Source organism: Mustelus asterias, chromosome 12 (assembly GCF_964213995.1).
Source record: "Mustelus asterias chromosome 12, sMusAst1.hap1.1, whole genome shotgun sequence".
NCBI classification, from domain to species: domain Eukaryota; kingdom Metazoa; phylum Chordata; class Chondrichthyes; order Carcharhiniformes; family Triakidae; genus Mustelus; species Mustelus asterias.
In genome coordinates this window covers 104,687,554-104,711,758 of record NC_135812.1, presented here as the reverse complement: position 1 = coordinate 104,711,758, position 24,205 = coordinate 104,687,554, and the positions used below count along the sequence as shown (strand labels likewise).

Here is a 24,205-nt window from a genome sequence, read left to right as displayed (position 1 = left end):
CCAGATACCCACCGCCCTCTGGGTGAAAAGGTTTTCCTTACATCCCCTCTAAGTCCCCTGCCCCATTGTCATTGATCTCTCCACCAGGGGGAAAAGTTTCTCCCTGTCGACTCTATGCCCCTCATAATTTTATACACCTCAATCATGGTCCCCCCCTCCCCCGGCCCCACTCAACAGTCTCCTCCGCTCCAAGGAAAACAACCCCAGCCTATCCAATCTCTCATAGAAATCATAGAAACCCTACAGTGCAGAAAGAGGCCATTCGGCCCATCGAGTCTGCACCAACCACAATCCCACCCAGACCCTACTCCCATATCCCTACATATTTACCCACTAATCCCTCTAACCTACGCATCCCGGGACACTAAGGGGCAATTTTTAGCATGGCCAATCAACCTAACCCGCACATCTTTGGACTGTGGGAGGAAACCGGAGCACCCGGAGGAAACCCACGCAGACACGAGGAGAATGTGCAAACTCCACATAGACAGTGACCCGAGCCGGGAATTGAACCCAGGACCCTGGAGCTGTGAAGCAGCAGTGCTAACCACTGTGCTACCGTGCCGCCTCTCTTCATAACTAAAACTCTCCAGCCCAGGCAACATCCTGGGAAATCTCCTCTGCACCCTTTCTAGTGCTATCACATCCCTCCCAGAATATCGATTCCAGAACTGCACACAATACTCTAGCTGTGGCCCAACCGACATTTTATAAAGCTCCAGCATAATCCCCCTGTTCTTAAATACCTCGGCTAATAAAGGCAAGTTGAGGCAAAATAGGAGTAGCACAATGGCACAGTGGTTAGCACTGCTGCCTCACAGCGCTAGGGACCTGGGTTCAATTCCCGGCCTTGGGTCACTTGTCTGTGTGGAGTCTGCACGTTCTCCCCGTGTCTGCGTGGGTTTCCTCCGGGTGCTCCGGTTTCCTCTCACACTCCAAAGATATGCGGGTTAGGTGGATTGGCCATGCTAAATTACCCCCTAGTGTCAGGGGGATTATCAAGGTAAATACCTGGATAATCAGGGTAAATACATAGGGTTGTGGAGATAGGGCCTCGGTGGGATTGTTGTCAGTACAGGCTTGCTGGGCTGAATGGCCTCCTCCAGTCCTGTAGGGATTCTATGATTCTAAGTATACCATATGCCTTTTTAACCACTTTATCACCTGTCCAGCTACCATAATCTCTGATCCTCGGTGTTTCCAGGGTCCTGCCATTTATCATGTGTTCCCTTGTCTTGTTTGTCCTGCCCATGTGCATCACCTCACACTTATCCAGAGTGAATTCCATTTGCCACTGACCAGCCCATCGATATCTTCCTGTATTCTAAGGCTACCCTCCTCATTATTTACCACCCCACCAATTCTCTCCTTCACGGATTTACTGATCAACCCTCCTACATTCAACTCTAAATCATTGATAGAAATCATAAACAGCAAGAGCCCTAACACTGCTCCCTGCCAGACCCCACTGGACACAGTCTTCCAGTTTGAAAAACACCCCTTGACCATCATCCTCTGCTTCCTGCCACTCAGCCAATTCTGGATCCAATTTGCCAAATTTCCTTGGACCCCATGGGCTGTTCAGTCTCCCATGTGGGACTTTATCAAAAGCCTCGCTGAAGTCCAAGTAGACTACATCAAATGCATTGCCCTCATCTATACACTTGGTCACCTCTTCAAAAGATTCAATCAAGTTGGCCAGACATGACCTCCCCTTGACAAAACCACGCTGACTGTTCTTGATCAATCCCGGCCTCTCCAAATGTTTAATATTTTGCCTTCTGATAATGATCCAGTTTTCTTTGGAAAGCCATGATTGAATCTATCCCCAGTGCCTCAGGCAGGTGCATTCCAGATTCTAATCACCTGCTACACTGACAAAAAATATTTTTTCCCTTTGGTTCTTTAGCCAATTGCCTTCACTCAGTGAACTCTCCTTCTCAGTCTCCTGCCAAAGAGAAGAGTCATCTCTCTCCTATTTACTGAGTAAATCCTTCATCATTTTTTCACCTCTATCAAATTGCCTCACTCCCTCTTTCAGCAGAACAGCCCTGGCTTTGCCAATTAGACCACTTATAAAAATTAATTTAAGGGGTTTGGGCTTTTATTGCTCATCCCTGGAGAAACAGGTGGTAACCCGTGGAACCATTCCTGTAAATCTTTTCTGCATCTGAGCTAAAGTCTTCACATCCTCACTCTTGTAGCCGATGTATTTAAATCTATTCTTCCATCAATGTTTCCCTGTTCAATCAGCCAGAAACATGCTGATCAAGAAAATTCTTCTGAACAGATTTCAGAAACTCTTTAGCTTCTCTGCCCTTTTCTTTGTGGCTTTCTTATCAGAATCATTAAAGTTCCCCATTATAACAATTCTTTGGTTTTCAATCACTCTGCAGTTTCATTGACTCTGTCGACACTTCCCGCTGCCTCAGCAAAGCAGCCAGCATAATTAAGGACCCCACGTGCCCCGGGCATTCTCTCTTCCACCACCTTCTGTTGGGTAAAAGATACAAAAGTCTGAGGTCACATATCAACCGACTCAAGAACAGCTTCTCCCCTGCTGTTGTCAGACTTTTGAATGGACCTACCTCGCACTTTCTCTACACCCTAGCTATGACTGTAACTCTACATTCTGCACTCTCTCCTTTCCTTCTCTATGAACGGTATGCTTTGTCTGTATAGCGTGCGAGAAACAATATTTTTCACTATATACTGATACATGTGACAATAATAAATCAAATCAAATCAAAAATCCTTGCAGATTTGTCCCTCTATATCTTTCCCACTAGTTGGTGGCCTATGGAATCCACCCAGTAGCGTAAAGGCACTCTGTTGTGCATAGCTCGAGCTAAATAGATTCAGTAAGAAGTCTCACAACACCAGGTTAAAGTCCAACAGGTTTATTTGGAATCACGAGCTTTCGGAGCACTGCTCCTTCATCAAGATAATTACAGGTTAGAATATGTAATATCTTGCAATTGAGTCTCTGTCTATATATGCCGTGTTTGTGAACCTACCTCTCCACTCACCTGATGAAGGAGCAGCGCTCCGAAAGCTCATGATTCCAAATAAACCTGTTGGACTTTAACCTGGTGTTGTGAGACTTCTCACTGAATCTATTTAGTTTGAGCTAAGCACAACAGAGTGCCTTTACGCTACTGGGTGGATTCCATAGTAAGAGTTTTAACAACACCAGGTTCAAGTCCAACAGGTTTATTTGGTAGCAAATGCCATTAGCTTTCGGAGCGCTGCTCCTTCGTCAGATGGAGTGGGTATCCACTCCATCCGACGAAGGAGCAGCGCTCCGAAAGCTAATGGCATTTGTTATCAAATAAACCTGTTGGACTTTAACCTGGTGTTGTTAAAACTCTTACTGTGTTTACCCCAGTCCAACGCCGGCATCTCCACATCATGGATTCCATAGGCCAGGAGAAGGGGCGGTTTTAAAGAAACTGCGCTACGCCATTGGGTGGCACAGTGGTTAGCACCGCTGCCTCACAGTGCCAGGGACCCAGGTTCGAATCCAACTTTGGGTGACTGTATGTGTGGAGATTGTACATTCTCCCCGTGTCTGCATGGATTTCCTCCCACTGTCCAAAGATGTGCTGGTTAGGTGGATTGGCCGTGCTATAGGTGTCGGGTTATGAGGATAGGGTGGGGGAGAGGACCAGGCTGAGATACTGTGTCAGAGAGAGTCGGTGCAGACTCGATTGGCCAAATGGCTTCCTTCTACATTGTAGGGATTCTATGAGGTGTTTGATGGCTGGTACAAACAGGATGGGCCAAAGGGCCTCTTTCTGTGCTGTAAAACCTTTCCTGTTACCTGGATATTTTTTCTCAAACTGGGTGAATTTTCCTGAACTGCGATCTGACGGAAGGACTGGAGGAGGAAACGAAACAGAAGGCTGAGATGTTAAATGTTGATGCAGTTATAAGTCATGAATGCAGTGTATGGGGAGCCCTTTATCATTCTCCACTCTGCCAAAGCTGGGGCCTTTGTATTAAACTCATTTGTGATCGTAAACAGTGTGATTTACTGTTGTGTTACGCAGCTTCCAACACAGCTTGATAGTTCCCCTGTTCCCTTCCGCAGCCTTGAGATGGCAGAGTGATATTTTCAATTTAATGTACAATTGTCTGCTGTGTCTTCCTATTTACCAGCAGACCTTGTTTGTGCCCTGCTTGTGAGTTAGCAGGCGCAGCTCTGCTGAAACAATGGTACTAAAGACAATCTGTGCCTCCAGTGTTAGATTTGATTTGATTTATTATTGTCACATGTATTAATATACAGTGTAAAGTATTGTTTCATGCACGCTCTGCAGACAAAGCATACCGTTCATAGAGAAAGATAGGAGAGCATGCAGAATGTAGTGTTAACGGTCATAGCTAGGGTGTAGAGAAAGATCAACTTAATGTGAAGTAGATCCATTCAAAAGTCTGACAGCAGCAGGGAAGAAGCTGTTCTTGAGCCGGTTGGTACGTGATCTCAGACTCTTGTTTCTTTTTCCCGAAGGAAGAAGGTGGAAGAGAGAACGTCCAGGGTGCGTGGGGTCCTTAATTATGCTGGCTGCTTTGCCGAGGCAGCGGGAAGTGTAGACAGAGTCAATGGATGGGAGGCTGGTTTGCGTGATGGATTGGGCTGCATTCACGACTCTTTGTAGTTTCTTGCAGTCTTGGTCAGAGCAGGAGCCATACCGAGCTGTGATACAACCAGAAAGAATGCTTTCTATGATGCATCTGTAAAAGTTGGTGAGAGTCGTAGTGGACATGCCAAATTTCCTTAACCTTCTGAGAAAGTAGAGGTGTAGGTGGGCTTTCTTAACGACAGTGTTGGCATGGGGGGACCAGGACAGGTTGTTGGTGATCTGGACACCTAAAAACTTGATCCTCTCGACCCTTTCTACTTCGTCCCCGTTGATGTAGACAGGGGCATGTTCTCCTTTACGCTTCCTGAAATCGATGAGAATCTCCTTCGTTTTGTTGACATTGAGGGAGAGATTATTGTTGCCTCACCAGAATGATTGCACGAGGATTCCGATAGGGGCTTAAACTAGGGAACTCTGGAGGTTACTCAGAGTTCTGGAGACTCGGTTAGATAATGGGTGGGATTTTACGGTTTTAGGATGAGCGCGGCTGGAAAATCCCACCCTTGGTCAACGGACCTTTGGATGGTCTGTCGCCCCCTCCTGGGCGAGACGGGAAAATCCCCTCCCCCATGGGTGCGATCCTAGTGGCTCACTGCACCGGTAAATCAGTGTCGCGAACCGGGAAGATAATGTGAGAGACGCAATTCAGTTTCATGGAGCGGCATGGTAGCACAGTGGTTAGCACTGCTGCCTCACAGCGCCAGGGACCCGGGGTGGCACAGTGGTTAGCGCTGCTGCCTCACAGCATCAGGGACTCGGGATGGCACAGTGGTTAGCGCTGCTGCCTCACAGCGCCAGGGACCCGGGGTGGCACAGTGGTTAGCGCTGCTGCCTCACAGCGCCAGGGACCCGGGGTGGCACAGTGGTTAGCGCTGCTGCCTCACAGCATCAGGGACCCAGGGTGGCACAGTGGTTAGCACTGCTGCCTCACAGCGCCAGGGACCCGGGGTAGCACAGTGGTTAGCACTGCTGCCTCACAGCATCAGGGACCCGGGGTAGCACAGTGGTTAGCGCTGCTGCCTCACAGCATCAGGGACCCGGGGTAGCACAGTGGTTAGCACTGCTGCCTCACAGCATCAGGGACCCGGGGTGGCACAGTGGTTAGCACTGCTGCCTCACAGCATCAGGGACCCGGGGTGGCACAGTGATTAGCACTGCTGCCTCACAGCATCAGGGACCCGGGGTGGCACAGTGGTTAGCACTGCTGCCTCACAGCATCAGGGACCCGGGGTGGCACAGTGATTAGCACTGCTGCCTCACAGCATCAGGGACCCGGGGTGGCACAGTGGTTAGCACTGCTGCCTCACAGCATCAGGGACCCGGGGTGGCACAGTGATTAGCGCTGCTGCCTCACAGCATCAGGGACCCGGGTTCGATTCCCAGCTCGGGTCACTGTCTGTGTGGAGTTTGCACGTTCTCCCCGTGTCTGCGTGGGTTTCCTCCGGGTGCTCCGGTTTCCTCTCACAGTCCAAAGATGTGCGCATTAGGTTGATTGGCTAAATTGACCCGAGTGTCAGGGGATTAACAGAGTAAATATGTGGCGTTACAGGAATAGGGGCTGGGTGGGACTGTGGCCGGTGCAGACTCAATGGGCCGAATGGCCTCCTTCTGCACTGTAGGGATTCTATGAATTCTATTAATGTATCCTCCCCAAAAGAACACAAAGCCTATTTACAGAAAACAAATGTAAGTTGAAAGGTCCAACCTGGTCCGGCAAGGCTGCTTCCCCCACCTCACCCCACCAGTGTGACATCATACCGGCAGAGATCTCTGCAATAGCAGAAACCAGGCACCTTGGCCACACTGGGGGGTTCATAAGCCATTGAAGCCCGCAGGTGGTCGGGCTCATGGCTGGGCTGTGCCCATCGGGCAGTGCCAACCTGGCTGTGCCCACCTGGCACCCTGGCAGTGCTCAGTTGGACACCATAAGTCTGGCAGTGGCAAGGGGGTGGGGCCTGAGGGGGTGAGTTCTGAGGGGGTGGGTTATGATGGGGGGGAGTATGCACGGTGACAAGGAGGCTTATACGGGGGGGTACTCTGTGAGGGGGGTGGTATGCAGGGGGGGCTGTGCAGGGGTGGGCCGCGGAGGTGGTCGTGATGGGGGGGCCTGTCGGGGGTTGGCCAGGGGACTCATCGGGAGAGTCCTGATGCCGGTGACCTGTGTTGACCGTCCCATCTGCTGCCAGCTGAGGCCCTCAAGTGGCGAAGGAATACCACCTGTCCTGCCACCGGTGCACTAACCCAGTGGTGCGCTGACCTGTTGCCAAACTGCAGGCATGGCAGCTACAACCATGAGGCAAGTCTGTTCACCCGCCCCAGTGCCTGACTGAGACACTGGACGTCTTAATATTCGATCGTCATTAATAAACCTAAAAGGGAATTAAAGACAAATAGCTTTACCCAGAGACTGGAATATATCACCACGTGGAGCAGAACAAGTTTATTTATTAATGTCACAAGTAGGCTTACATTAACACTACAATGAAGTTACTGTGAAAATCCTCTAATCGCCACACTCCGGTGCCTGTTCGGGTAACACTGAGGGAGAATTTAGCACGGCCAATGCATCTAACCAGCACGTCTTTCGTACTGTGGGAGGAAACCGGAGCACCCGGAGGAAACCCACGCAGACACGGGGAGAACGTGCAAACTCCGTACAGACAGTGACCTAAGCTGGGAATTGAACCCAGGTCCCTGGCGCTGTGAGGCAGTGGTGCTAACCACTGGGATTTTCACAGAAACTTCATTGCAGTGTTAATGTAAGCCTACTTGTGACACGATTAAATAAACTTTTTTTTACATGGAGTAGTTGAGGCAAATAGCATAGATGCATTGAAGGGTGAACTGGATAAATACATGGGGGAGATAACAATAGGAGGAGATGTTGATGAGGTTACATGTTGTACAGTGGGAGAAGGCTGATATCATAGAAATCATAGAAACCCTACAGTGCAGAAGGAGGCCATTCGGCCCATCGAGTCTGCACCGACCACAGTCCCACCCAGGCCCTATCCCCACATATTTACCCACTAATCCCTCTAACCTACGCATCCCAGGACTCTAAGGGGCAATTTTTAACCTGGCCAATCAACCTAACCCGCACATCTTTGGACTGTGGGAGGAAACCGGAGCACCCGGAGGAAACCCACGCAGACACGAGGAGAATGTGCAAACTCCACACAGACAGTGACCCGAGCCGGGAATCGAACCCGGGACCCTGGAGCTGTGAAGCAGCAGTGCTAACCACTGTGCTACCGTGCCGCCCTATATGGAGCATTAGCATCAGCATTGTCCTGTCATGTTTCTGTGCTGTAGAATCAATGTAATTCTATATAACCCATTTACTGGATAAAGCAGGAAGGTTAATGATACATAGAAACTAGAAACAGGAGGAGACCATTCGGCCCTTTGAGCCTGCTCCACCATTCATTATGATCATGGCTGATCATCAAATTCAATATCCTGATCCCCCTTCCTCTCATATCCCTTGATCCCTTTAGTCCCAAGAGCTATAATTAATTTCTTCTTGAAATCACACAACGTTTTGGCCTCAACTACATTCTGTGGGAGTGAATTCCACACATTCACCACCCTCTGGGTGAAGAAATTTCTCCTCACCTCAGCTCTAAAAGGTTTATCCCTTATCCTCAAACTATGACCCCTCGTTCATAGAACAACGTCAACATTTGCAAAGTTACATTTCACAATTTTCAATCAAATTTGTTGAAGCATAATCAAAACTTCAGCACAGAAAGTTCATTCAGCTTGTTGTGCCAGTGCTTGCTCAACATCAAAGCTACCTAACTATAACATAAAGAGTACATTCCTTTAACTGACTGTCTAAATTTCTCTTAAATGTTGTAACTGACTTGGTTCCAATAACCACTAATATTCAATATTTTAATGAACTTCTGTGAAAAAAGTTCTGTGAACTTCTAACCCCCTTCCTATATGTTTTTAAATATGATTCATAGAATCCCTACAGCGCAGAAGGAGGCCATTCGGCCCATCGAGTCTGCACCGACCACAATCCCACCAAGGCCCTACCCCCATATCCCGACATATTTACCCTGTTAATCCTCCTGACAATAAGAGGCAATTTAGCACGGCCAATCCACCTAACCCGTGCATCTTTGTACTATGGGAGGAAACCGGAGCACCCGGAGAAAACCCACGCAGACACGGGCAAACTCCACACAGACAGTGACCCAAGGCCGGAATTGAACCCAGGTCCCCGGCGCTGTGAGGCAGCAATGCTAACCACTGTGCCACCATGCCGTCCTAAATTTATGACTTACTTATTACTGATTAGCAAACCAGTGGCGTTACCCTTCACTATTTAAACTCTCAAACCTTACCAACCTTTCCTCTCAGCAGTCTCTGTTTCAGTGAAGATAACTCTGGTCTCCCCCAAGGCCGGGATGTGGGTAGAGGAATAGCTTCTTCGACAATATTCCAATGATCATGACACTGAACGGTTTAGGCAGCGCACTATCTGTGTCCGACTGACTTGAGCTGGACATCAGAGTCAACTAAGATATTCTCTGGGTTAAGCACCGTCTGTGATGTGTTTGTGTTGCTGGGAGAGGGTGGAGCGACAATTGTTGTGTCTGATGAGAGACTGCAGTTCATCTGGGCTGGGTTTGGGCTGTGAAAATGAAAGGAAGCGACCCAGATTACATTGAAGTCAGCTGAGAGTCTGCTCAGTGTGTGGACATCCAGCCCAATGGGCCACATCCAACATCCTGCCTATCACAAAGTCCCCAATCCCAATTCAGGAACCAGTGTGTGTAAGCCCACATCCTTGTCTGCGCTTACTGAAGTTAATTACGATGAATTAAAGCCAAAAATGTAGGAGAGAAGATTGGATCAGTTGGGCTGTGGTGATTGATTCGATGGCAGAGGAATTGTGTTTTAAGAATGTTCTTGATATTTGAAGATGAGGATGTTTAGGGAAAACACTGAATTAAATTTTTTTTAAAATTCATTCGTGGGATGTGGGCGTCGCTGGCGGGACCCGCATTTATTGTCCATCCCTAATTGCCCTTGGGAAGGTGGTGGTGAGCTGCCTCCTTGTGGTATAGGTACACCTACAGCGCTGTTAGAGAGGGAGTTCTGGATTTTGACGCAGCGACAGTGAAGGAACAGCGATATATATCTCCCAGTCAGGACAGTGAGTGGCTAGACAGGCACCTCCAGGAGGTCGTGTTCCCAGGTATCTGCTGCTCTTGTCCTTCTAAATGTTAGTGGGTCGTGGGTTTGGAAGGTGCTGCCGAAGGAACCTTGGTGGGTTCCTGTGGTGCATCTTGGTGCAGATGGAACACATGGCGGTCACTGTTCATTGGTGGTGGAGGGAATGAATGTTTGTGGAAGGCTGCATTGTCCTGGATGGTGTTGAGCTTCTTGAGTGTTGTTGGGGCTGCCTCGGGAAAAGCAGCCAGCATGATTAAGGACCCCACTCATCCCGGACATTCGCTCTTCCACCTTCTTCCGTCGGGTAAAAGATACGAAAATCTGAGGTCACGTACCAACCGACTCAAGAACAGCTTCTTCCCTGCTGCCGTCAGAATTTTGAATGGACTTACCTTATATTAAGTTGATCTTTCTCTACACCCTAGCTATGACTGTAACACTACATTCTGCACTCTCTCCTTTCCTTCTCTATTATGTACTCTATGAATGGTATGCTTTGTCGGCATAGCGCGCAAGAAACAATACTTTTCACTCTATCCCGCTACACATGACAATAATAAATCAAATTAAATCAGCTGGTAGGGGGTGCGGGGTGCAGGGAGTGGGATTGAGTTCCAGATTTCCATGATAATGTGTGTGAAATACAGCTTCCTGATGCTGCCTCTTGTTACGGACTCTCCCCACCTGAGAAAATAGTTTCTCTGGGCGGAGTCTTCCCGTCCTGCCCGCCACAGGAATGGTAGCGGGCGGGGGCGGATCATGCAACGATCCGTTGACCTCGGGTGGGAATTTCCAGCCTTGGGGTGAGTCCGGCCGGAAAATCCCACCTTCTATGTTTACCCAATCAAATCATCTAATCATGACTGCGGTAAAATAACTTTCGCCTCTTCCCCAGTACTGAGGGGAGACAGTGACAGTGAAAAGTTACTGATGTTGTTGGAATAAGCAGTGACTGTTTGATGAAAGTATTGTTCAAATGCACTCAGAGGCAGAGTTATTCTCATCAAACTTCACATCAGTGTCATCACTTTCTCTTTTACCAAGAACCCCTTTCAAAACAGCTGGATTAACCGGGCACTTCATAACAAAGTTTTTATAGTTTCAAGTTTATTTATTAGAAATCATAGAAATCATAGAAACCTTACAGTGCAGAAGGAGGCCATTCGGCCCATTGAGTCTGCACCGACCACAATCCCACCCAGGCCCTACCCCCACATATTTACCCGCTAATCCCACTAACCTACGCATCTCAGGACTCTAAGGGACAATTTTTAACCTGGCCAATCAACCTAACCCGCACATCTTTGGACTGTGGGAGGAAACCGGAGCACCCGGAGGAAACCCACGCAGACACGAGGAGAATGTGCAAACTCCACACAGACAGCGACCTGAGCTGGGAATCGAACCCGGGACTCTGGAGCTGTGAAGCAGCAGTGCTAACCACTGTGCTACCGTGCCGCCCCATTAGTCACAAGTAGGCTTACATTAACACTGCAATGAAGTTACTCTGAAAGTCCCCACACTCCGGCGCCTGTTCGGGTCCACTGAGGGAGAATTTAGCATGGCCGATGCACCTAACCAGCACGTCTTTGGGACTGTGGGAGGAAACCGGAGCACCCGGAGGAAACCTACGCAGACACGGGGGAGAACGTGCAGACTCCAGACAGACGGTGACCCAAGCCTGGAATCGAACCCGGGTCCCTGTGAGGTAGCAGTGCTAACCACTGTGCCACCCTGCTGCCTAAGGGGGACAATTAATAATAAATAAGGGGGATAATTTAAAACTCTCTGGAACTCAGTGGCTCCTTGCTTTTTAAAAACAGCAATTTGTGTCTTCAAGCAGCCGAGTCTCATTTTCAGTCTCTGATTCAGACTTGGGATTCGATTGGTAAAGCATTAAGAGGAGAGATATCGGATGTGGAGGGTGCTGAGCTGAGCTGCCAATCTTCCTGGACCAGCGATTACTGACATCGTCGTGGCCATTGCATCTTCAGTGTTTTTTTGTGAAAAGAAATCCTTTCTTTCCTGAGAGTGAATTGATCTGTCCCAGAAGATGACTGACCCAAGTTGTTAGTGTCTAAGGACAAGCAGATTAACTCCTGTTGTGTGAAGGCTCCAGGTTTCACAGAGAGCACGGAATAAGCTGAGTTTTATTCCTTGCTAAGAATGCTCAGATTTCCCGGCGAGCAGGCGTTTTGTTTTTATTGGGAATGGCCTGACGGGGTTGGAGGCCTTTGTGACTCCTGTCTCCGAGTCAGAAGCTCCAGGTTCAAGGCCCGCACCAGGGGCTGGATTTACATCCCATGCCAGCCACAGTGAAGGGAGCGGGCGTGAGAAAGATCTCTGCTTTCTCACTCACCCCCTTCTCACTCACCCCATCCTCACTCACCCCCTCCTCCCTCACCCCCTCCTCACTCACCCCCTCCTCACTCACCCCCTCCCCACCCACCCCCTCCTCACTCACCCCCTCCTCACTCACCCCCTCCTCACTCACCCCCTCCTCCCTCACCCCCTCCTCACTCACCCCCTCCTCCCTCACCCCCTCCTCACTCACCCCCTCCTCCCTCACCCCCTCCTCACCCACCCCCTCCTCAATCACCCCCTCCTCCCTCACCCCCTCCTCACTCACCCCCTCCTCACCAACCCCCTCCTCCATCACCCCCTCCTCACCCACCCCCTCCTCCCTCACCCCCTCCTCACCCACCCCCTCCTCCCTCACCCCCTCCTCACCCACCCCCTCCTCCCTCACCCCCTCCTCCCTCACCCCCTCCTCACTCACCCCCTCCTCACTACCCCCTCCTCCCTCACCCCTTCCTCACTCACCCCCTCCTCACTCACCCCCTCCTCACTCACCCCCTCCTCACTCACCCCCTCCTCACCCACCCCCTCCTCCCTCACCCCCTCCTCACCCGCCCCCTCCTCACCCACCCCCTCCTCACTCACCCCCTCCTCACTGACCCCCTCCTCACTGACCCCCCCCCCACCGCCCCTTCCCCCCAACCTCCCCGGTAGGACGGCAGGCTCTGAGTTTGACCATTGATAGGCAAGGTGACCTGAATATTTTGGGGTGGCATGGTGGCACAGTGGTCAGCACTGCTGCCTCACAGCGCCAGGGACCCGGGTTCAATTTCCGGCCTTGGGTCATTGTCTGTGTGGAGTTTGCACATTCTCCCCGTGTCTGCATGGGTTTCCTCCGGGTGCTCCAGTTTCCTCCTGCAGTCCAAAGATATACAGGTTAGGTGAATTGGCCATGTTAAATTGCCCCTTGGAGTAGGTTAGGGCGATTAGCAGGTAAATATGTGAGGTTATTGGGCTGGGGCCTGGGTAAGATGCTCCATCAGAGAGTCGGTACAGACCTGATGGGCCGAATGGCCCCTGATTTGGTTTGATTTTATTTTATTATTGTCACATATATTAGTATACAGTGAAAAGTATTGTTTCTTGGGCGCGATACAGACAGAGCATACCGTACATAGAGAAGGAAACGAGAGTGCAGAATGTAGTGTTACAGTCATAGCTAGGATGTGGAGAAAGATCAACTTTCTGCAAGGTAGGTCCATTCAAAAGTCTGACGGCAGCAGGGAAGAAGCTGTTCTTGAGTCGGTTGGTACGTGACCTCAGACGGGAAAACGCCCAGCTCAGTCCCTCTGTGAGTGTGTGATTCACTGCCCAGAGGGTGATACAGTGGCTGGTGTGGATTCCTGCAAGAACTCATAGTTTTAGGATAAGGGGTGGCAGATTTAAAACAGAGATGAGGAGAAACTACTCCTCGCAAAGGGTGGTGAATCTGTGGAATTCACTATAGAGTCATAGAGGTTTACAGCATGGAAACAGGCCCTTCGGCCCAATTTGTCCATGCCGCTGATTTTTACCACTAAGCTAGTCCCAATTGCCCGCGTTTGGCCCATAACCCTCTCTACCCAGCTTACCCATGTAACTGTCCAAATGCTTTTTAAAAAACCTGCCTCTACTAGCACCTCTGGCAGTTTGTTCCAGACACTCACCACCCTCCGATTGAAACAATTGCCCCTCGGACCCTTTTGTATCTCTCTCCCCTCACCTTAAACCTATGCCTCTAGTTTTAGACTCCTTTACCTTTGGGAAAAGGTATTGACTATCTAGCTGATCTATGCCCCTCATTATTTTATAGACCTCTATAAGATCACCCGAAGTCTCCTACACTCCAGGGAAAAAAGCCCCAGTCTATCCAGCCTCTCCGTATAACAAAAACACTGCCCCAGAGTGCGGTGGATGCTCGGACATTGAGTAAATTTAAGGAGGAGATGGACAGATTTATAATTAGCAATGGGTTTGAAGGGTTATGGAGAATGGGCAGGAAAGTGGAGATGAAACCAGCCATTGACTCCATTGACTCTGCCTACACTTCCCGCTGCCTTGGCAAAGCAGCCAGCATAAACAAGGACCCCATGCACCCTGGACATACTCTCTTCCACCTTCTTCCTTCGGGAAAAAGATACAAAAGTCTGAGGTCACCTATCAACCGACTCAAGAACAGCTTCTTCCCTGCTGCTGTCAGACTTTTGAATGGACTCACTTTGCATTAAGTTGATTTTTCTCTACACCCTAGCTATGACTGTAAACACTACATTCTGCACTCTCTTGTTTCCTTCTCTATGAACGGTATGCTTTGTCTGTATAGCGCGCGAGAAACAATACTTTTCACTGTATGTTAATACATGTGACAATAATAAATCAAATCAAGTGAGGCTGAGATGAGATAAGCCATGGTAGTATTGAATGGTGGAGCAGGTTCGAAGGGCTGAATGGCCTACTCCTGCTTCTAGCTCTCACGTACCATCAGCTAATGGGAACAGCCTTTCTTTATCGACCTTAACTAAACTTGTGATAATTTTGTCCACCTTTATCAGATCTCCCCTCAACCTCCTTTGCACCAAGGAGAATAATTACAGCTTCTCCAAGACCTAACCTTGCAGCGAAATTCCCTCATCACCTGAACCAACTCTGGTAAATCTCCCCTGCACCTTCTCAAGGACCCTCACACCCTTCCTGAAGTCTGCGGGTCAGAACGGGTGTGCAGGATTACAGGCTCATTTGGGTTCTTTTACCCGTTGTGCTGTAGGTACCTGTACCTCACGCTATTCCCTGTGTTGTCACTTAGCCTGATCTCTGAATACAGAGTGCTCCCAGGGTAAACCGTGTAAATCATTTCAATTACTGCTTCTGTTTTGTTGCTGTGTGGAATCTTCCTGGCTTCAAAAGCTGCAGAGCGGCACTTACAGAAAACCATATTTCATACTTTAAAACCCAAGGGAGTTTATTCAATAATTACTGGACAATAATAGCAGAAACATAACACGTTTAAGGTAATTAAATTTAACCAGCTCCTCGTATCATTAAAAGTAATGGATTCACTCTAATTGCTTTTTCCTGCGGTGGTTTTGTTTCCGTGAGTTCTGAAGTGCTGGGGGATTGTACTGTTAGTGGCATTAAAACAACAATGTGCATCCGTATAACACCTTGAAAGTGGTCAAGTGTCCCAAGACACGTTGCAGAAGCAATTATCAAATAACATTTGGTAGCAAATCGCATAAGCGCGGTGGCACAGTGGTTAGCACTGCTGCCTCACAGCACCAGGGACCCGGGTTCAATTCCCGGCTTGGGTCACTGTCTGTGCGGAGTCTGCACATTCTCCCCGTGTCTGCGTGGGTTTCCTCCGGGTGCTCCGGTTTCCTCCCACAGTCCCAAAGACGTGCTGGTTAGGGTGCATTGGCCGTGCTAAATTCTCCCTCAGTGTATCCGAACAGGCACCGGAGTGTGGCGACGAGGGGATTTTCACAGTAACTTCATTGCAGTGTTAATGTAAGCCTACTTGTGACGCTAATAAATAAACTTTAAAACTTAATGACGAAAGGCTTGGTCAACAAGTTACTGAGTGAAACGTAGAAAATAGGAGCGGAGTTACAGGGATAGAGATGCCTGGGTAAGGTACTCTGTCAAAGAGTCGGCGCAGACTCGATGGGCCGAATGGCCTCTACTGCACTGTAGGAATTTTCTGATTCCATGAATAAGTCATTCGGCCCTTCGAGCCTGCTCCACTATTCAGTGTTGATCATGGCCGATCAATCAAATCAATAGACAGACAATGATCCGTTGTTTCCTGTCCGCCGACCGGTTTTCTTTCATCTCAGTCCACTACCGACAATTCCATGCACTTTAATTTCATGCACCAATCTTTTACTTGGAACTTTGTTGAAAGCCTTCTGAAAGTCCAAATAAACCACATCCACTGACTCATAATTAAGAACCCCACACACCCCGGACATTCTCTCTTTCACTTTCTTCCTTCGGGAAAAAGGTACAAAAGTCTGAGTGAGGTCACGTACCAACCGACTCAAGAACAGCTCCAACGACCTGGGTTCGATTCCCGGCTTGGGTCGCTGTCTGTGTGGAGTTTGCACATTCTCCTCGTGTCTGTGCGGGTTTCCTCCGGGTGCTCCGGTTTCCTCCCACAGTCCAAAGATGTGCGGGTGAGGTTGATTGGCCATGCTAAAAATAAAATTTGCCCTTAGTGTTCTGAGATGCGTAGGTTAGAGGGATTAGTGGGTAAATATGGGGGTAGGGCCTGGGTGGGATTGTGGTCGGTGCAGACTCGATGGGCTGAATGGCCTCTTTCTGTACTGTAGGTTTTCTGTGATTCTATGAACAGCTTCTTCCCTGCTGCCGTCAGACTTTTGAATGGACCTACCTTGCATTAAATTGATCTTTCTCTACACCCTAGCGATGACTTTAACACTACATTCTGCACTCTCTCGTTTTCTTCTCTATGAACGGTATGTTTTGTCTGAATAGCGCGCAAGAAACAATACTTTTCACTGTATACTAATACATGTGACAATAATCAAATCGAATCAAATCCCCCCTCGTCAACTCTATTAGTCACATCCTGGAAGAATTCCAGTAGATTTGCCAAGAATGATTTCCCTTTCACAAATCCATGCGGACTCTGTCTGATCCTGCCACTTTTCCAAGTCCTCTGCTGTCAAATCTTTGCTGATGATCTCTAGATTTTTCCCTGCTGCCGATGTCAGCTGACTGTTCGATAATTCCCTGTTTTCTCTTAACCTCCCTTTTGAAATCGTGGGACTGAGAGATAGGAGTTTACAGAAATAATTGCAGAGTTTAGGGTGGAGATAGCTAAAGGCAGAGCCGCCTGTTACGGATCGATTTAAAATCAGCTGACGAGCCCCTCGCATCCAGAGCACAATGTCACGGATGCTGGAAACCTAAACCAAATAGAAAAAATCCTGGAAAACACTCAAAACTCCCGCGACAAACATAGGGCAGCACGGTGGCACAGTGGTTAGCACTGCTGCCTCACAGCGCTAAGGACCCAGGTTCGATTCACGGCTTGGGTCACTGTCTGTGCAGAATGTGCACATTCTCCCCGTGTCTGCGTGGGTTTCCTCCGGGTGCTCCGGTTTCCTCTCTCAATCTGAGTGATGTGCTGGTTAGGTGCATTGGCCGTGCTAAATTCTCCTTCAGTGTACCCGAACAGGTGCCGGAGTGTGGCGACTAGGGGACTTTTCACAGTAACTTCATTGCTTTTCCAGTGGAGACAGCTAGTGGAGATAGCCAAAGCTCTGCCTTTAGCTATCTCCACCCTCAACTCTGCAATTATTTCTGTAAACTCCCATCTCTCAGTCCCACTATTTCAAAAGGGAGGTTAAGAGAAAACAGGGAATTATCGAACAGTCAGCTGACATCGGCAGCAGGGAAAAATCGAGAGATCATCAGCAAAGATTTGACAGCAGAGGACTTGGAAAAGTGGCAGGATCAGACAGAGTCCGCATGGATTTGTGAAAGGGAAATCATTCTTGACAAATCTACTGGAATTCTTCCAGGATGTGACTAATAGAGTTGACGAGGGGGGGATTTGAAGTCTACTTGTGACACTAATAAAACAAACTTTAAACTTAGAGAAACCGAGCTGATGTTTCTGGTCAACGGACCTTTCATCACATCACTCAACATCGTTCATTCTTTCAAATTGTGAAAGCCGATACCCAGTTAGACTCTCGCGTTTGGTCTTTGTTGCCCAGTGACAGGTAACCCTGGTAACAGGTCCACCTCCAACCTTGGTGAATCCCAATCAGTAACGGCCTGGAGTGCCAGGGAATGGAAACCCAGGATTTCACTGCACGCACAGCCTAACCCGGAGCACCAGCTTGAGGGAGATACAGAGGCTTGGGAATGACTCGGCTCCAGTGTTCCGTGTGACCTCTCACTGGGAGACAGTTGAGCTGTCAGCAGGCGGGTTGGGGATGGGGAATGAGTCAACAGCACGGTGGAGGGAGTGCAGCGAAGGTTTACCAGACTGATTTGTGGGATGGCGGGACTGACATATGAGGAGAGATTGAGTCGGTTAGGATTATGTTAGTTGGGGTTTTGAAGAATGAGGGGGTGTCTAATAGAAACCTATAAAATTCTAACAATACTAGACAGGGTAAATGCAAGAAGGATGTTCCCGATGGTGGGGGTGCCTAGAGTAAGTGATCACAGCCTGAGGATACAGGGTATCTTGTTTAGGACGGAGTTGGGGAGACATTTCTTCACCCAGAGAGTGATCAGACAGTGGAATTCACTACCACAGAAAGCAGTTGAGCCCAAACATTGAATGTTTTCAAGAAACAGTTAGATATAGCTCATGGGGGCAAGCGATCAAAGGATATGGGGGGGAAGGTGGGATCAGGCTGTTGAGTTGGATGATCAGACATGATCAATGAATGACGGAGCAGGCTCGAGGGGCCGAATGGCCTCCTCCTGCTCCTATTTTCTATGTTTCTAAGAGGTTTCTGTGGCTGCTTCACAGTCCCAGTGTCGGCTGACTTTGCTGAATGTGGGTTGGGTCACGATTCTGAGATCTCTTGTGATGTAAGTTCCCAGGTCCAGCACTAAGTGACGCCTGGATCCTGGGACAAGCCGGATTTGCTGCACTCAGAGGGTGCCTGTGTGCCGGGTGCTGGGGAAACACGCTGAGATTTCGCGGGAGGTTTGGAGGTTGTTTCTACTGTGTGTTTAGAGTATTAATAGTCGTCACAGGGATACACAATTCGGCACACTGGGGTAGGGGCAGATTGCTGTTGTTGGAAGTAGAAATATTGACTCTGGCTGAAATTCAGCGTCACAGATGAGCAGTTAACAGCTCAGTGCGTCTGTGAAGCTGACTCTGGATTATGTGTGACAGTTTAACCACGGCAGCAGGGGTGCGAGGTGATTAGACCCACCGGCCGAACACAGCAAATGTCCAGGTTCCACCAGCTGCCCACAGTGTTCACTCTGAACGAGAGGCTGGAGAGGAGAAGCCAGTGATACACAGCCAGGTCCCACTCTGAGAGTGTGTTCATCACAAAATTGCCCACACAGCTCACAGACTGTACTTATTAATCAATAAAGGTGATCTGTGTGTGTGTGTGTCTGTGTATCTATGCGCATGTGTGTCTGTGCGTGTGTCTGTGTGTGTCTGTGTGCATGTGTCTGTCTGTGTGCGTGTGTCTGTGTGTGTGTCTGTGTGTGTGTCTGTGTGTGTGTGTCTATGTGCATGTGTCTGTGAGCGTGTGTCTGTGTGTGTGTCTATGTGCGTGTGTCTGTGTGCGTGTGTCTGTGTGTCTATGTCTGTGTGTGTATCTGTGTGTCTGTGTGTCTGTGTCTGTGTGCGTGTGTCTGTGTGTGTGTCTCTGTGTGTGTGTGTGTCTGTGTGTGTGTGTGTCTGTGTGTGTGTCTCTGTGTGTGTGTGTCTCTGTGTGTGTGTGTGTCTGTGTGCGTGTGTCTGTGCATGTGTCTGTGTGCGTGTGTCTGTGTGTGTGTCTGTGCATGTGTCTGTGTGCATGTGTCTGTGTGCGTGCGTGTCTCTGTGTGCGTGTGTCTGTGTGCATGTGTCTGTGTGTGTCTCTGTGTGTGTCTGTGTGTGTGTGTCTGTGCACGCGCCTGTGTGTGTGTCTGTGTGTGTCTCAGCGTGTGTGTGTTCTGTGTGTGTCAGTGTGTATCTGTGTCTGTGTGTGTCAGTGTGTGTGTGTGTGTATCTGTGTGTGTGTCTGTGTGTGTGTCAGTGTGTGTATGTGTGTGTCTGTGTGTGTGTCAGTGTGTGTGTCAGTGTGTGTGTATCTGTCTGTGTGTGTGTGTCTGTGTGCGTGTGTCTGTGTGCGTTTGTCTGTGTGTGTGTGTCTGTGTGCATGTGTCTGTGTGCGTGTGTGTGTGTCTATGTGCGTGTGTCTGTGTGCGTGTGTCTGTGCACGCGCCTGTGTGTGTGTGCGTGTCTGTGTGTGTGTCTGTGTGTGTCTCAGCATGTGTGTGTCTGTGTGTGTCAGTGTGTATCTGTGTCTGTGTGTGTCAGTGTGTGTGTGTGTGTATCTGTGCGTGTGTCAGTGTGTGTGTGTATCTGTGTGTGTGTCTGTGTGTGTGTGTATGTGTGTGTCAGTGTGTGTGTGTATCTGTCTGTGTGTGTGTGTCTGTGTGTGTCTCTGTGTGTGTGTGTTTGTGTGTGTATCTGTGTCTGTGTGTGTATGTCTGTGTGTGTATGTCTGTGTGTGTGTCTGTGTGTGTGTCTGTGTGTATATGTGTGTCTGTATGTGTGTGTCTGTGTGTATATGTGTGTCTGTGTGTATATATATATATATATATATATATGTGTCCTTAAAGGGACCATGCTATCATAAAAAGTGGTGAAAGCTGGAGAGGGGTAATAGGTTGAAAGCAATGCGTGGGACGGGGCAATAATGAAAGGGAGGGCCCTGTCTCGGGGTGGGAGGTAAGAGAGTTGAGGTGATAAAGGGGATGGTTGATGGTGCCTCACAACAGAAGCTCGGTAAACAAAAGCAGAAAATGCTGGAAATACTCAGCAGGTCAGGCAGCATCTGTGGAGAGAGAAGCAGAGTTAACGTTACAGCTCCATAACCTTTCACACCAAGTGCAATAAATCAAGGGCGATTCGATGAGAAGTTCGGACGGTACAAAGAAGGAAAATACCGAGGTCGGGGTGAAGAGGGAGGAGCATTAATCAGACCCAGGCAGTGCGGAGAATCTGCACCTGTTAGCGTTCTCTTGGGTATCAGCAATCTAAAATCACTCAGTCGACACTTAACACAGACATTGCTGGACACCATGTCTCCAATGCAAGGTCTTTAATTACTTGTGCACAAGGAGAACTCTCAACGGCCAACACTGGATGACCGGAGCAGTTCTGAGATTACAGAGAAACAGCTCAGCCCAAGGGAACGCTAACACACCCTTCCCTCCGCCTGCTCCAACCCCCCCCTACCCTCCCCAGCAGCATTGCTTTGTGTTGGGTATCAGAGGCCCCCGGCCCTCTTGCCCCCACGCGCTCGGTGCTGTGTGAACCGGGGTGGGAGAGGGAAGCTTACGTTGTTGGCCGAGTGTGGGCGAATCGACATCTCCGTGCAATCCAGTCGTGTTTCACACTGGCACCTGCCTCTCCTCCCACCGAGCCTGACCCCGAACCTGGGCGCTGCTTTGGTGATGGTTTCATTGCTGTCTTTCATCCTGGCCGCAGGATCTGGTTTGTTAAAGAGTTTTAACGCTCTTTCTCTTTTTTGTTCCTCTCTCATTCAGTTTGTTGCTTTGTGGTACACAAGAGATGTCACGAGTTTGTTACCTTCTCCTGTCCGGGAGCTGACAAAGGACCCGACACTGATGTGAGTACCAGGCTGTCCGATTCAGTGCCTGATATCATGGCAATGACTTTCTCGAATGTGTGATTATTGCTGTGTTGGTGTGAGTAACGTTTTGTCTCTAGGTTGGGGGATTTAGAATTAATTTCATGTCCAGGAATTCTTTACGAATTTACTCTGTGCAGTGTTGCCTCTTTGACTGGTTTTCCTGTCAAAACTACTGAAGGCCATTGGTTAAAGCACTGGTGGGGCCTTGTTGACTTGCTGTCAATGTAATACCCCAGTGGTATTATCGCTAGACTTAATCCAGAGACTCAGCTAATGCTCTGGGGACCCGGGTTCGAATCCCGTCATAGCAGATGGTGGAATTTGAATTCAATAAGAAATATCTGGAATTAAGAATTTCCTCATGACCATGCAACCATTGCCGATTGTCGGAAAAACCCATCTGGTTCACTAATGTCCTTCAGGGAAGGAAATCTGCCATCCTTACCTGGTCTGGCCTACATGTGACTCCAGAGCCACAGCAATGTGGTTGACTCTCAACTGCCCTCGGGCAACTAGGGGTGGACAATAAAAGCCGGCCAGCCAGCGACACCCACGTCCCACAAATTAATTTTTTTTAAAAGTGCTTTTAATTCGCGAGTGTGCCCCACTTTTTCTTCCCCCCTTTTGCCGCCCACACCCCCTGTTGTCACATGATTTGGCATCTTCCTCTCCCTATGACAGCCCCCCCCCCCCCCGGCTCCCTCCGGGCCTGTTGGCCCAGGGTGTTGCAGGCTGGGATTCCTTCCCCACGTGGCCCAGTTCACACACTGTGGAGTCGAGTGCTTTAACACTTCAGCACTGAGGTGCGTCACGGGAAAACCTTCCAGTAACAATCTTCAGGGCAACACTTCAAGGGTAACTAGGGATGGGCGATAAATATTGACCTTGCGAGCAATGCCCACACCCCAAGAATGCAGTGGAGAAGAAAAAAGTCTAGATTTTGCATGTGGACCCCAGGTGTGAGGTGGACTGAGTGTGGTTTTGTTTTTCTATGGGCTGGATGGGGGTGAGAAGGACTCTGAAGAGCTTCACTTATGAGATTTCAGTCGAATGTTGTTGCCCTCAAACTCGTGTCAACTGATTCCGTGGATCAAAGACACCCAAACTCTCAAATTATTGCACGACAAATCTCATTTATTGTACTCTACCAAATCACTACAAGAGTATTAAACTCTACGAGGAAACCCGAGCATCAACTTTATACACAAAGTAACTAACCTCTGACTTACTTTGTTGTAGCAGTGGGGGAGATGGGACTGTAACAGTGATGGGGATGGGGCAGTAACAGTGGGGGAGATGGGGCTGTAACAGTGGGGAAATGGGGCTGTAACAGTGGGGAGATGGGGCAGTAAGAGTGGGGAGATGGGACTGTAACAGTGGGGGAAATGGGGCTGTAACAGTGGGGAGATGGAGCTGTAACAGTGGGGAAATGGGGCTGTAACAGTGGGGAGATGGAGCTGTAACAGTGGGGAGATGGGGCTGTAACAGTGGGGAGATGGGGCTGTAACAGTGGGGAGATGGAGCTGTAACAGTGGGGGGATGGGACTGTAACAGTGGGGGGGATGGGACTGTAACAGTGGGGAGATGGGGCTGTAACAGTGGGGAGATGGGGCTGTAACAGTGGGGAGATGGAGCTGTAACAGTGGGGGGGATGGGACTGTAACAGTGGGGAGATGGGGCTGTAACAGTGGGGAGATGGGGCTGTAACAGTGGGGAAATGGGGCTGTAACAGTGGGGAGATGGGGCTGTAACAGTGGGGAGATGGGGCTGTAACAGTGGGGAGATGGGGCTGTAACAGTGGGGAGATGGAGCTGTAACAGTGGGGGGGATGGGACTGTAACAGTGGGGAGATGGAGCTGTAACAGTGGGGGGGATGGGACTGTAACAGTGGGGAGATGTAAAAGGGCAGCATCAAGTAGAGGGAGGTGTAATGAGTTGGGGACGGGTGCGGACAGCGATTTATTCTTTGATTTATTTTTTTCTATGAGTGGCAGTCACTTCAGTGATGATCTTTCAAAGCTGCGGATGCATTCTTTATACAAAGTGACACAGGCAGATTCATTATCCTGACGAGATGGCAACTTGTCCACAAATCTAACACTCTGTTACTCGAGTCCACATACAATAATCTTCCAATATATTCCCAGACCAGCTGGGAATCTGGGCACTGCTTGTAGTCAAAGCTGGATTAATGATGGTGTGTTTGACCCATCGCCCCATCTCATCCCCAGTGAAAGACCCACGGGCTCCATCTGTTTGTCAGAGCCTGAAGGAACTGGCAGAGATGGCACTGAAGTAGCGCCAGTGGCTGTTGGCCACTCATCCTGTTCACTCACTAATTCTCCCAGGCTCTCTTGACGCTGTCTCTTGGGCACGGTTTTGGGGTACTGTCACCCTGACAACCTCACTGAAAAGGCCACTATTTTATCTGCAAACCTTCCAAGTCCACTCCTGGAGATACTGGATTTATGTCAAGCATTAGCTGTTCATCTGAGAACACTATAGAGGGAGCACAGAGAATCAACAGTGCAGGAAGAGGCCATTCAGCCCATCCAGATCCCATCCCTGTAACCCCACATATTTACAGTCCTAGTCCCCCTGACAATGGGGGGCACAGCCAATCAACCTAACCCGCATATCTTTGGACTGTGG

General features: G+C 49.2%; 1 protein-coding gene across 4 annotated transcripts in view; it reads left to right on the top strand.

Annotated features, from left to right (window-relative positions):
* The window catches only part of prkcab (protein kinase C, alpha, b), a 450,914-nt gene that overhangs the window by 210,715 nt on the left and 215,994 nt on the right, over positions 1-24,205 (top strand). For all 4 annotated transcript variants that reach the window (XM_078225790.1, XM_078225787.1, XM_078225789.1 and 1 more), the window contains exon 3: positions 21,447-21,529. In XM_078225790.1, coding sequence (XP_078081916.1) covers positions 21,447-21,529 — 83 coding nt within the window. The remainder of the gene's footprint in view (positions 1-21,446; positions 21,530-24,205) is intronic.